At 44.6% G+C, this 15465-nt stretch overlaps 1 protein-coding gene across 1 annotated transcript in view; it reads left to right on the forward strand.

Annotated features, from left to right (window-relative positions):
* Nucleotides 1-15465, forward strand: part of LOC310858302 (voltage-dependent T-type calcium channel subunit alpha-1I-like) — a gene marked incomplete at its 3' end in the record, with an annotated part of 208422 nt that overhangs the window by 121311 nt on the left and 71646 nt on the right. The window contains 5 exon segments of the mRNA XM_083764409.1: nt 1931-2001; nt 2497-3016; nt 4379-4479; nt 14184-14307; nt 15038-15106. Coding sequence (XP_083620535.1) covers nt 1931-2001; nt 2497-3016; nt 4379-4479; nt 14184-14307; nt 15038-15106 — 885 coding nt within the window.

Genomic DNA, 15465 nt, shown 5'->3' on the forward strand with positions numbered 1-15465 from the left:
CCACTTTCTGTATCCGTTGTTTCAAATTAAAGCCCCCGTATTTCATACAGTCTTTAGATTTTTGTTTGATTTATTTCACATGACAAACACATAATTTATTCATTGCAAATGTCGTTGAGAACACATTCAACTTAGATAAAAACAATAACCTATTTCTATTGTGATCCAGCAACATACAACCTATAGACTTATATTATTAGAATCAAGCCATTTCACCTCAGCCTCTCTACCTTTGTTTTTCTCTGTCTCTTAGTAAGAGAATCTTACCTATTTCTGTCTTTTCACGCATGCATGCATGGACACATGACGCATGCACACACGCACGCACGCACACACTCACGCACACGCACGCACACACACATGCCACAGGAAGCACGGCAACTCTTCACTTATTATTGTGCTTATTGAACCAAAAGGAGCCAAAAGACACTTCTGTGAGGTCCAACTCAGCTTCTAGTTGCCATGGGCAACGTCTATTAATTGAGGATTCTTTCTATTCTGTCTCCACCACGATCTCCTGCAAGAGAAACGGAGTGTGAGGAAATGAATTGATTGAGGGGAAAGGGAAAAAGAAAAAGAGACGGACAGGGGGAAAAGATTTCAATATGGACAGAACAAAGAGAAGAGAAAGAAAAGGAAGGAAAGTATTTATATACCCTGGTATATCATTATCATATATAATTAAATGTTCACAGAATGAAATGTTTAATGCTCATGAATTCACCAGGATCCTGGACGGCTTGGTTCTAAGCATAAAAATACATTAAAACTAATATTTTTTGGAAATCTCTCCGTGAAAAATAAATGGGGTCTGGAACGATGGAACCAGAAAATGTCCTATAATAGCTTAATGTCTTGTAGGTTATAATGTAAATGGAGGCGTGGGAAGCCCGACTCAGTTTAATCCATTTTGGGTGTGAACCCCTTTTGGTGTTTTAAGCATTATGTTATACTTTAGCTATTGAAAAATAGCAGATCTACAAGCTATGAACTTGTAGGTCTGCTATTTTTGAAAAATCGTGAAAATGTGCCACAAATCTATGAATATATTATTATTACAGTGAACATTTGAACTCAAATCTTTGCTTCTGGGGAGGTCACCGGAACAACATATTTTCAGATGGGGGGGGGGAGGCATATTACAGTACATATCATTTTTGGGGTCCTTGACATGAAATATTGAACACCACTGATACAGAAACATAAGGTTTTTTTTTTTTAACTGTCAGAATTTAAATTTCGACCCTAAATGGGTTAAACATCTCTGCCGCTGTCCACAGGGAAGTTGTTTTGATGGGGGAACTGAACTCGCTTGTCAGGCGCTATAGAGCCTACGGGGTATACGCGGCTATCGCTCTTCCACCCCACTGGAAATGCATTACGGATGTAATGTTATTATATAGTTATCGATCATCCACGTTGCATACTTTTGGTTAACGTGCTCACTCCGGGCGGGACTCAGTGTTCAGATCATGTGGTGTGTGTGTCTCCATATACTACTCTGATGAATCACAGTGGCTTGTGAACTGCTGAACTACTGCATGCAAAGCCAAACATACGTTCTCTCAGGTCCTCTGAAAAAGGCCTTCTGTCTATTCCAACAACTAGACTCAAAACTAAGGGTGGCCGTGCATTTGCAGTGGTTGCCCCCACTTTGTGGAATGCCCTGCCCCTTGAGCTGAAGAATGCAGAGTGTGTCGACGGTTTTAAGAAATTGTTAAAAATGTATTTATTTCGTCAGCACTTATTTTATGATGTATTTTCACTTGAATTATTTGCATGTCAATGTTTTACCTTCTATTGTTTGTTTCATGCCCTTGTTTTAATATGATTGTTTTACCTTGTTGTACAGCACTTTGTAACATTGTTTCGAAAAGGTGCTCTATAAATAAAATGTACTTACTTACTTACTTACTTGTGACTCTTCCAGCGTCACAGTCGCGGTTCCGCCTACCACAACTGGGGACGCCCTCTCCCTCCTCAAAGCACATGGAGCCGCAGGTGAGATTCAGCCCATCGTGATTTGGTGGTGGTTATTGCATTAATGAATTCTTAACTTTCATTAGCCCCTTAATGGGGATATAGGTTGATATCTCCGCTATGGTTCAAATCCCCTGCAGTGAGCCGTTTGGAACAAACCGTTAATGCATTTTTGATTGGAGTCGAGTGGAGTGGGACTTTCTTCATTTGGTAGTTGGTCAATCTTTAACGTAAAGTAAATTTATGGCTTTAAACGAGTCATGTTTGAGGCAGCGGTGGCCGAACGGTTTGCGGAGTGGTCTTGATATCGGAAGGTCGCTAGTTCGTATCCCTGGACCGGCACGTTAAAATTACCACCGCTGAAGGGCCCTTGGACAAGGCATTGAACCCCTACCATGAAATGTTCTATGAGCAGGACCTGGCTGTAAACAGGTTCTTGAGCTTAGTCCAGTTACCCTGGGTAAACATAGTACCTTTCTTTCTTTCTTTACGTTCCCTCCAAACCTCCGCCTGCAGGTCTAGCTGGAACAGCCTGGGTCGGAGGAGGAGCTACCGGGCGGGGGGCGGAGCCCCCGCGGTGGTGGGCGGCAGCCTCCGCGTCCACGGCACGCCCTCCTCCTTCGCCTACGCCAGCGAGCAGGAGCTGCTCCTCTCCAACCCCCCCCACCACCACCCCCCGCACCACGCCGCCGCCCCGCCACCTCCCCCCCAGCTGCTGTCCAGGCGATACGCTCCCAAGAGGGACCGGCGGGCCCTGTCGCTGGAACTCCCAGAGCTTTCCAGGGGGAGTGGGGGTGGTCTGGGCCCCCCGCCCCCCCCGGCCCACCACCCCGACCCCACCAGGAGGAGCGCCACTGGGTCGGGGGGTGGGTCGGGGGGGGGCCTGGGAGGAGGTAGCGGGGGGAGCGGAGGAGGTGTGGATCACCGCGACTGTAACGGCAAGGCCCCGCCCCCGGGCCCGTACCTGCTGGCCGAGGTCTTCCCGCAGGTCAACGCGCAGAAGGACCGGCCGGACCTGGAAGAGGAGATAGACTATGTAAGTAAGAGACATCTCTGCGGACTTTGTTAAGTAAAAAGAGGCCAATAACAATAACATCTCATAAATACATAGCCTAGTTGCCGTATACAGTTGTATACAGCAGGGGTAGACAACCTTAGGCACCAGTGCCAACATTGGCACAAAGGAGGGTGATCACTGGCACTACTGGCAAGTGTGTGAGAGAGTATTTTTGGTTTTAAATAAACTATTTTAAAAAATGCAGTCAAATAAATGTCCCTCACATTTGTGTGTAAATTACATCCTGCATTCTAGATTCATTAAAACTGAACTCTGTTATTGCTCTGAGTCTAATGATCATTATAACTTTTATAACTTTATAACTATTTAAAAACTTTACATTTGTGGACAATCAAAATATGTTGGACATTTTTCACGTGGTGTCATTCCAATTAATGAATGAGTTGACATGGCACACTGACGATCTAGAAAATAAAAACATGGCACTTAATTTAAAAAAAATCACACCAGTGTGAACCGAGTGGTGCAACTCCCGTCTATTGGTTCTCTGTATCATTCCAATTTGTATCGTCCAATTTCTTCTGTATCGTTCCAATTTCTTCTCTGTACTCTGGTGCCCCCTACTGGTATAAATAAGTAACATACTCGTGCTCATAGGCACACACACACACACACACACACACACACACACACAGGTACACGGACATTGCATGCTGGATGTAGGAGTGGTTGCACCACTCAAAAAGGTTGCAGACCCCTGTTGCAGACCCCTGTGCTATTCCGCGATGGACGATGGTACTTGAACCCGAATGATCACATGATCAAAGCATCACACGTACTGCAGGGTGAGGGTAGCACAAACTTGACTACAAAAGCAGGCAGAGACAATGCCATTTCAGCCTAGCTGGCCTTCATTAGGGCATAATGCAGATTGTCAATGAATAGGGGGTTGCAGGGTATGCATGGCATGGTGTGTTTATGGTATTATTACATTTTCTGTAGCACTGTGTGGCAAGGTGTTGTAATATATCCTAGTGTGGGCGTGCATGTGATTGTCATGAGACCTGGAGGGACTGATCAGTAAGTACGTTTCCTCAAAAAGATCATTAACCTTTTAGGTTGATGAGGTCAAAGGCCCAGGTGTGACTCTTATTCAAATAATTTGAGAGTACAGTAACTGTAACTCGTGTGGGAATGATCAGCATGGCTGCGATGAGCAGCGATGACATTTAGGTTGAAAAGGTCAAAGCCCAAGTTTATAATCAAGCAAGGCTATAATGTCAAAATCAGGAACGAATTAGGACGGGAATGGATGATTGTATAGTTGTCGTTTTGCCCTTTCTCCTTGATGTTTCACTCCCTCCCTTGTCCCTCTTCCAGTCCATGTGTTTTCGTCTCCAGAAGATGATGGAGGTCTACAAGCCGGGCTGGTGTGAGAACAGAGAGAACTGGTCCGTCTACCTCTTCTCCCCACAGAACAAGTGAGTTGACGACTTCACCTCTGGTGACGTAGACTGCCAAATCCAATGTCAATTTAACTCTGAGGGCTGTAGTTTTGAGGGCGGTGTAAGATGTCACACTCGGTCGAGTGCAAAGCACATTGTTTTCCTTGGAGTTCCACTCAGGGCATTATCGAATTGTCTTCTTAATTTCCTTTTCCTTGAGTAATTTCCGTCCCTGATCAGATAGGGTCCTCGCCACTTGGCTCAACATCCGGGAAGTCAAGAATGCAGTTTAGTTGGCCTATTTGCGATTTTAGACTTGACATAAACAGGAGGATTCCATTGCAGTCGGACCCGACCTTTATCGGCCAGCATATACTGTACAACCCAACGACCAACATATACTGTACATGCATCCCCTATGGATATTTTGTTCAGGTGATCACAGAGGTCAGTCAAATCAATCAATCAATGCAACTTTATTGTCAAATCACATTTACAAGAAAAGTGAATGAAATTCAAGGCAGATGTAACGACTATTGACTAGATAGATTTTTTTAAATAGAAGGAAATTAGTAGTCATTCAAGTTCAATGATAATTGGGGGGGGGGGGGGACTGATTGGGACTGGTTGGGAAGATGTAAATGTTCTTCCTTAACCCTGTAAGACCTGGATATATTTCTACTTGCAAAAAATAGATTTTAACCCTACTTACCGGTATGTTGAATAAATATGTAAATAATTATATAATAATATAATAAATTAATCATTTACATTTGGGGGATATATTTCACAATAATGAATAAAACATGTTCTAGACATTCTAATGATAACAAAAAAAACATATTACAATTATTTTACTTACTTTTATTAGGGTCCAGAAATTTTTAATTTGTGTGAATTTCAGCCTCTGTGGGGGGTATTTATATGCAAATATCATGACCAATGGCATTGCAATGGCATTGCAATGAACATCAATGATGACGTTTAGGTGAAAAAATAACAGAAAAAAATAATAATTATTAAGTAATTAATTAAAATAAAAATGTTACCGAAAAGCAACGCTGGGTCTTACAGGGTTAAACGTATGTGACAATACAATTTTAGTCACGTCTCTATAATCTCCACTGCATTTACTGTAAACGAACTCCCTGCTTTAGGGAAACTGTTATAGTCAGATAGTCATCAACATACGGAATAAACTGTCAACCTGCATAGATTTACATTATTGTTGTTTATCCCATTCTGGACGGGGAACCCGTTTTGGTGTTTTAACTAAGCATTATGTTATACTTTAGCTATTGAAAACGTCAGGCCTAAATGGGATTCACTTCACGCTTTCAGAAGGTTCCCCTTCCATGACCATCATCATCCATCATCATTCTATCATCTCAGAAATGTTTTGACATCTGAAACGTTTTCTAAATATGAATTTAAGCACCTGGTATACTTGTGTCTGATTTGACTTCGGTCATGCTAGTGTTAATTCACTTCTTCTGCAGTGTTGATTCTGTCTACTAAAACTAAGACGATGACAATTTCGTCAACATATAAAAACTAGACTAAAATGTTAGGGAGGGACTAGTGGAGAAGAGATCCAGTAGAACCAAAAGAGAAGTCATTTTAGTTTTTAGTTTCGCTCAGGTGTTGCACTCTGAAAAGAGATCTACAAGCTCACAACGCGTCGCATCGTAGATCGGCTATTTCCAGCATGCATCCGAGTGTAAAATCAGACATTGCGACGCCATCAAGGCCTGCCAAAATATAGTGTTGGCGACAAAACCAACAGTACATTAAGTCGACTTATGTTATTTAGTCAACTATATATAACTAGACCAACACAAACATTTCTGATGACTAAAATATAGAGTTGGGGTTAGTAATCGTCTAGCCTGAGCTAACGTGTTAGGTTTCTGGTCTAGAGGGGCGGGTCGCGGCTCGGATTTGCGCAAGCCCTGATTGGAACTCATCGATCTGTCCGTCACCCCCGGCCCCTCCTCTCCCCCCTAGTGCAGCACTACGTCACATCATTTGGAGCAACGCCCACCCGGAAGGGTTGACTCCCACTTTTAGACCAGAGCGGCCAATGCGTTTCAATTTTTACACCAACAAAAATGAAAGCCTGGTACCGAGGCTAGTAATCGTCGGGCAACGCGACCATCGCCACATCGGACATTGGCTGCATGACAACAACAGCGTCTCTGCTCCAGTAGAGCCCACTGGCTCCATTAAATGGGATTGATAAGTAACCTATACTGGTTGATAACTGAATCCGCTATAACCAGTGTTGTTTTCGTCGACTAAAACTAAGACGCTCACAACGCGTCGCAACGCGACGTGTTGTGAGCTTGTAGATCGGCTATTTTCAGCAAGTGTAAAAACATTCATTACGACGGCATCAAGGCCCACGAAAACACATTTTAGTCGACTAAATCACCTGTAGATTTAGTCGACTAAAACTAGACTAACACTAAGACATTTCCAGGTGACTAAAATGTGACTAAAACTAAATGAAGTTTCAGTCCAAAGACTATAGACTAAACTACAATCGAAATTTGCTGCCAAAAACAACACTGGTTATAACCTCCACAACGTGTCAAGGCTCTGTGCAACGCCGCAGTCCGTCCCCACGATGCTCCTTGGCCTCCATGAGATTCAGGATGTGTACTGTACAACACTGCATGCTCGTCAAAACACACCTGTCAGGGCCTGGGCCATGGCTCAGTGGTCCAGGGCGGCACCTTGGCTGGGCAGTGTGCCGCGGGTTCGACTCCCGAGTCCCGACGGCCTTTACTGCATGTCTTCCCCCCACCATCTCTCTCCCCGTTTCCTGTCAGCCTATACTGTCTGTCCCTCCATAAACAAATATAAAATAAAGGCGAAAGCCACAAAAAACCAACACCTGTCAGACCCGCTCCCAGCGCCTTTGTGATCCGTTGAAAGGGACACGGTGCTGCTGTAAGCACATTTCTGGGTGTTTCTGTCATAGCCTTTAAGACCCTGGTCTATAAGGGCTGCATCGTGCCAGGCCTCCTGGCTTATATAGTGCAATAGTAAAAAACTCAGATTGCATGAGTTTAACTGAGAGCGATGGCATGTGGCCCGCATGGCCAAAATCTTCCTCTGCTTTTTTCTTGGAGAAAAAGCACAAAGAATGTGTGTTGGCGTCCCAGCTATATGTTTATGCACATGCAAAGAAAGCACTGTTTATCTGCTGGCTCCGTGAAGAGCTATAGAGTGTCGCAGTCCCGCCCCCTCGAGAGACCCGGAAAAGAAATCGCCGTTCATTTTCTCATAGGCATTTCTTTAAAGTATTTATTTAAAGACGGTTACGCCGCGGACAAAGCCAACTCGGATCGTGACAAATCATGACAATGAACACAATATTTTGGGCCGATCAAATCATTAGAAAGAAGAAAATAAAGGCAGGTGACAACACTATTTGTTTTGCTTTTCTTCTTATAAATTATTTGATCGGCCCAAAACATTGTGTTCATTGTCATGATTTCTCACGATCCGAGTTGGCTTTGTCCGCGGCGTAACCGTCTTTAAATAAATACTTAAAGAAAATCCGATAGGAGAAATTTCATTTCCTGGGCCACTGGTCGTTCTGAAAGGGGAAGGGACTGCGACGCTCTATAGCCAGCTATTATATGACTCACAATGCATTTTCTTTCTCTAGATAGTACAGTATACTGTTGCCTTTTGTCTATATTGAGGTGTGTGTGTGTTTGTGTGTGTGTGTGTGTGTGTGTGTGTGTGTGTGTGTGTGTGTGTGTGTGTGTGTGTGTGTGTGTGTGTGTGTGTGTGTGTGTGTGTGTGTGTGTGTGTGTGTGTGTGTGTGTGTGTGTGCGTGCGGCTGCTCGCGCACAAGCATGCATATATTATATGCATATAATATATATAATATATAAATTATGTCGTTCTACTGCTGTGTGTTAGGGTTTCCAAGATTCATCCTCCCAGGAATTTTGTTGTTTGACACAAAATGTCCAGGAATCTGAGTCGGTAATTTTCGAGCGTTGTGTACATTAGTATTCCATATAATGTAGACTGTTTCCAGTGTTCGTGCCTATAAATAGAATTTGTCTTCATCATATATTTTTGATAAGCAACTTCATAATTGCGTGCGCATAAATGAAACAAATCATACATCGAGTGACGAAATGGACTGTACGAAGATGACGAGGAAATGAAAAATCCTCATTCCTTCACAATTGAGCAGTTGAGACGAATAACCATGTAAGTCCATACTTTATTCTGACCCCCTCCCCGAAATGACCCCTTATCCATGATTTATACATTACTAGAGCGGTGCCCGTGGGGCCTCTACGGCGTTGCCCGTTGGGCACTGGGCCTACTTGGAACGATGCAAGTTGGAAATGCATGCCCCACCCAGATATTTATGCGTTGGAGCCTCTACAGCGGTGCCCGTTGGGCACTGGGCCTACTGGGAACGATGCAAGTTGGAAATGTCTGCCCCGCCCAGATATTGTGTCTGTGTCCCTTCTATGCCCATTCATGGAGTTCTTTGTCAGGCCCTGGGCAGGGGCCCTAGTGTCCAGAGCCCGGGCAGAGGGCCTTTTTTGGGGCGGTTCCCATGAGTGTGTGGGTCGAATTTGAAGTTGGCGGAGCGAACGGTTCTCAGACAGACGTATACAGACAAACGTATACGGAGACTTCACGCATTTAGATATGGTTATTCGTCTCAACCGTTCCATCATAGACATAATAAATTACTTCTTGGAAAAACTATAGTTTTGTACGATGTATCGTTTGATGAATGAAACGTATAACCTGAACTGATCGAATCACTTCAATTCCAGAGTTGAGTCGATCCATGTGTGCAGGATTTTCACATAGGATTGAGGTGGCATTCCGCTCGTTTGTGTGTGTGTGTGTGTGTGTGTGTGTGTGTGTGTGTGTGTGTGTGTGTGCACGCACACGTGGACATGTGTGCACACTGTGAAGTGGTGTTTTGTTGTTTCCTCCGACACCATTCCTGGTGGGTAGACAATAGACGTGCCCCCGAAAACACCATGAAAGAAAAAATCACTCGCTCACAGTCGTTCACTCACTATTCCCTCTGTGCTGAAAGCCACTTTAGGGAAGCCGTCGGGGCCCCTGGGCTGTGTTTTGGCACTGTCTGTGGCAGGTGCCATCTGTCAAGCAAGGAGAGAAAGATAGAGTGTGTGTGTGTGTGTGTGTGTGTGTGTGTGTGTGTGTGTGTGTGTGTGTGCGCGCGCGCACATGTGCATGCGTGTGTGCGTGCAACTGTGTGTGTGACTGTATGTACTTGCATGCGTGATTTTACTTCTTATTTGTTCATCTACATTATGTCAGTGCAACTCAAGCGATGTCTTTGCAACCGTGTACGCCTTTGTGGATACATACATTTCTATGACTAGATTGCGTGCGGGCAGGTGTGTGTGTGTGTGTGTGTGTGTGTGTGTGTGTGTGTGTGTGTTCACACACACAGGTGTTTACTATAGTGAGTATAACAGTAGATCAGGGCAGCTGGGGCAGTATAGACCAATTGGCACAAAAGGAACTAAGCCAACATAATATGCATTAAGTGCAGGTGCTGTCCTGAAGGGATAAACACCTGCCATATGTCGGCTCACCCAGCTGCAGGATGCAGCGGATACGCCAGGGTGTTCCCATATCTTAGTATTGATTGGAGTCCCTCTATCTATCAACTGATTCGACTCAGATGTGGCAACCATCCCTAGTCATCCCTATCTGTTTGTCAGATCTGAAGACGTACGTTTTCTTTTTATCAACTTACTATATTATAAAGTCATGCACACGAGACAGCCCTATTTTCGCTGGTGCCTTACCCCCTATCCCTAAACTTCAAATAGTCGATCTACATCGACACGTTGTGAGCTTGTATATCGGCTATTTGAACTGTTTTACTCGATTATTGCTCTCTATAGGTGGTAGCATAAGCACACCGCTCTCACTCTCCTTGTTTAATCCTTGTTTAATTTCCGGGTTTTCAGTGAGGTGGGGGCTGCTGTTATAGGACATCGTTAGCCGTATAAGCTCGTACCCCTTTAGCTCTCGTCATGCGAGACAAAGTCACAAATGATTTACGATCGTCGGGATGTGCAACAGCTCACCATGGACAGCGCTCGAAGCTTTAGAGATCATACAAGTCTTTGAGAATCCTGTTATAATGGAGGCTCAAGCTGGATCTGGATTTAAAAAATCCCATAGCTGGTGAAGATGGAGGCTCTCAAATTGGCCATTTGCAGACCCCCGGCCATCTAGCCATCAGAGTTTGGAAGCACTCGTTTTCAGTAAATCAACGACCGGCTGCCTCCTGCATTATGTGCAAATTCAAAACAGGTGCTGTACCACCTGCAGGGCAGGGAAGTTGAGTGATATATAACGAGCACTTCCAAACTGCAACATTAGAAAAATTATCACCTGCAAGGAAACCTGTGATAGACACTTTTCCATTGCTCTGGCGACTTGGCAAGTCCTGCACAGTAAATAATAGCAGAGTCAGACCTATAGAAGTGTCCACAACCCTGTAAGCTTGTAGAGTGGCTATATTTTCGAGGTGTATAATAAATGTCACGTTATAATGTAGGCTAATAAAAGTTCACCCGCGCACATTGTCGGCATGCAGGCACAGTGACAAATGCAGTCAAGGGTGCGCCCTTGACTGAGAGAGCCATTATGTGCACGGCGACCCACTGTATACTTTCTTCTCACCTCTCTCTGTCTCTCTGCACCCCCTCTCTCTCCCCTCCATGCTATATTATATCCACAGACTACAGTTTATCTGTAGCGGTCCGCATTTAAAATATTGTTCAAGCTTCGCACTCTGCACCAATACAAATGAAATCACCAGACAGTCCGCAGATTCCGCACTGGACTAGTTATAGGCTGATATATTTATTATTGGATGCAGCAGAGCCTTTGCTCGCTGCAGTTGATGCAACATGATACGTTTTAAAGTTGTTAACAGTGATATATAAACATGAACAATCGGATATATATCCGTGTAGTTTCCATACAGGCACAAGCTGTTTTTATTTTTTCTCACCTAATTATAGTAAAAATGATATGCGCAAAAAAGCGGTGATATCATCGTTTCTCAAAAGCTCCGTTTCGCATGACTACACAGCTCCACTGATATTTGCGAAAATCTTCACTCCAAAAACATCCATTTGAGTGTCCGAAAACGCCGTTTGCGTGTGGCTGAAATGCCCAAACGCACAAAATAATTTGCGTTTAGCAAAAGATCCACATACGTGTGGCCTGGGCCTTATAGGAACAGTCCTTTCTGGTCAATCTTCACTTCGACCTTCCTGACCTTGCCATCTTCACTAGGAAAGGTGTTGGTAACCAGCCTGACTGGCCAGTCGTTCCTTTTCATTTGAGAATGACCCTTCTTGTATGTTAGGACTCCCGGTCCTCCACTTGCAGCGACCTAGAAGGCCACTCATGTACTCCTTCCAGCGATCCCAGACTGCCTGATGCGTTGCACGTTGCGCATGTTCCCTGTTAGTAGACAAGCGCTGTCTTGGAGAGTGGAAAGGGAAGGGGGACACCCAACTGTTAGAGTCATCCTTGGTGAATCCCTGGTCCATAATGTGGAGAGAGACAGCGCTTGTTTATTGTCCTCAATGGTGTGATTGAAAACATGCTTGCCAAGACCGTCTTGAGCTGGCTTCCCCAGAGGTTGAGTAAGGTGTTCACCTGTGAACCTCTCTCTGACGTGGATGCTACTTTCACAAGGCTTGAAGAAGCTCCAGGATATTGGTCTTGAAAGTGTTCACAGAAGGTTTGTGGGCTCCACTGAGGCACACGTCTCCAATAATTACCCAGCCTAAATCGAGGCGTTGGGCATATGGCGCGTTGTGTGGCCCGTTGTTTCGAACCTCGTGAACGCGTATAATGTCCCTTCCCAAGCAGCAGCAGGATCTCTGCTGAGGGGTCAAGAGGCGGTATCTTGGAAGCAATGGCTTTAAAATGAGGATGGTGAGTAGCAGCTTCTGGCCTAGGGATTTCCTCTCGGTTATTAGGAATCATGTTGCACTCAATTAGCGTCGGCAGTGCCATAGATATCCCCCCCCCCATCTACAGCCTCTATCATGAAGTCCGAGGCTCTTCGTCCGCTAGTGACTGCCAGAACACGTATTCAAGGTGAAAGGAGAGACCGTACCCTGAATGTTGAACATGTCAAAGAAGGCAGACTTGTCTAATGACAAGTTAATCTGGTCATCCAGCATCACATAAATCTTCTTCTTACGCTCTGGATGCCGTGCAAGCCTTCTCCACAGACCTTTGTGCAGCTGGACGAATAGTCACAGTAGAGTTCTCCTCGGCTTGCTCCCCGCCATGCCCATCCTCGTATGAATGGGACACTGCCTGCCTGCCCAGATCCATATAAGTGCGGATCCAAATTGATGGGTACCGCTTTCATATATGGATTATACGGGGAGTACGACCATGTACGTAGGTGGCATATGCCGTACCCTAGCCTAGGGGGTACGATTATAATCGTAGAAAGCAGAGAAAAAGATACAAATGTTTTTCAAAATATAAAAAAGGCAAAGTTAAGTTTAGGGAATAGGGGATAAGGTACGTACGAACATCGGGACCATAGTGTTTAGTGTGACCTCACTGCCCCATGTCTTTAGCTATCCTATCGATACGTTATGGCAGTATGTGTGCAGTTTGTGAACGAAGCTGAATGAATCACAATATGGTGTCCAGTGGCGAGTGATGCTGCACTGTACAGGTTGGATGTTTGCTTAAATACTAGTGTGGCAACGGTCTATGCCTCTTTTGAGTAAATGGAAATGTGAAAAAGTTCAAGGCATGGCACTGTGCATTGCTGCAGACCCCCCTCCCCATGTTGGTCCTGGCGTACAACAGAAACAGGATACAACAGAAGACACACCTGTCAAGCCCTCTCCCAGTTTGGCTTCCAGCGCGTTCTGATCTGTTGAAAAGGGACTCGGGTTGTTTTTGGAGGTTTCTGTCACAGCCTTTAGCCTTCCCTGTCTAAGGGCTTGGTGCCAGGCCTCCTGTCCTGGCATAGTGCAAATGACACGGGATGGCGGTGAACAAGGCCACATTGTTGCTGGAAAAGGGATGTGTGTTGGCATCCAACAATTTTTCAGTTAATTTAAACCATGAATCTGCTGGCTCTGCTGGCTGAAATGGGATGTTATCTTGAAAAGCATGTTTCTACAGTAGATAGCCTAAAGCCAGGGTGCGATCCTAGAGTCTGCCCGTGGCGAAATTGGATGCAATAACTCGTCTCGAATCCCTGCGGTAACTGATTAGAATGCTCAATACTACCAATACATTGAACTGATAATTACCGCTTTACTGTAAATCGCTCTGGATTAAGAGCGTCTGCTAAATGCCTACATTGTAAATTGTACTCATGATTACACATTTTTGGTTTGCTTTAAGCCAACCCTTAAGGCTGTTTTAATTGTCAAATAGTTGGTGATCTCTTTTACTTCGGGAGACTATATAGACGGTGAGGTTGCCTTTTCGTGGTGCTCACTCTCACCTGCAACTTCTTAAATGGCTCTGGACGTGCAGCTAAAAAGCTTACTCTGTATGCAAATCCACTAAACGTGGACTCCACTACTCTCTATGCAAAATACAACACGGAAGCATCAGTATCGGTATCACATATTTCCAAGTCAAAACCTCCACCTCCTAATCTCTCTGCCCCCCCCCACCCCCTCCCCCCTCTACATCAGGTTCAGAGTGCTCTGCCAGACTATTATTGCTCATAAACTCTTCGACTATGTGGTGCTGGTCTTCATCTTCCTCAACTGCATCACCGTGGCCCTGGAGAGGCCGAAGATACTGCAGGGCAGCCTGGTAAGAGGAACGGTTGTTGTTTCCTTGCTTGTTTAAGTATAGCCCATTTGCGCAATATGCATTCTGTGGAATAATTATGTCAACAGTTTGTTTTTGCCACTGAAGTGTTTTCTTTCTCTTTTTTTTTCTTCTTTTTTTTTAATAACTTTTTTTTGCTTTCAGCTAAGTGGCTAATAATGACGACCTTCTCCCTTCAGGCTCTTTCGGTGTTAGAATATGCAAAATTAATATGACGATGAGCATTTCTCACAGCACATAGGCCTGCAGTAAACAAAAACCTTAAAAATAAATGTATTTGATTAGTGTTACTTGTTAATGTGCCACATAACTGGAAAACGATGTTCTACGAGTTCCAGCTTTTAATGAGCATTTAGGATTATTATTTTGTATTTATTTCTCTCTCACTCTCTCTCTCGCACGCACGCACGCACGCACACACACACACACACACACACACACACACACACACACACACACACACACACACACACACACATCTTGGGTTGTATTTTGCGTGTCTTAAGTACCAGGTCTTATTACTTAACTTAAGACCTGGAGGCGTGATCAATGCCATTTGGCTATTCTGAGAGCATTGACCACGCCTCCAGGTCTTAAGTTAAGTAATAAGACCTGGTACTTAAGACACGCAAAATACAGCCCCTTGTTTCTTATTCTTCTACCCACATAGTAGGAGATTCCTCCTCTGATCTGTGTTCATTTCATTCCACAGGAAAGACTATTCCTCACTGTATCCAACTACGTATTTACAGCCATCTTTGCAACTGAGATGACCGTCAAGGTAAGAGTCCTCTCCTCTCCTCTCCTCTCCTCTCCTCTCCTCTCCTCTCCTCTCCTCTCCTCTCCTCTCCTCTCCTCTCCTCTCTTTTATGGACAATTCTTAATCAATTCCACATGTTCTATTATCGATGGGCAGCTTAGATAATGAAGTTAATTACAAGGCTATCTGTCTTCAGCTGCAGGGCCTCTTAATTAGGCCCAGATATTCCATTACACACACACACACACACACACACACCACATGGGCTGACCTGCGTAAATGCTGACACTGTCACGCTAAAATAAGATAACACACCTATAGCGTGTGCACGAACGCTTGCGTGCACACACACATGCGGGCGTGCTCTGCGCTCACTCGGT

This window comes from Protomyctophum parallelum (assembly GCF_964188405.1).
Source record: "Protomyctophum parallelum genome assembly, chromosome: 5".
NCBI classification, from domain to species: Eukaryota; Metazoa; Chordata; class Actinopteri; order Myctophiformes; family Myctophidae; genus Protomyctophum; species Protomyctophum parallelum.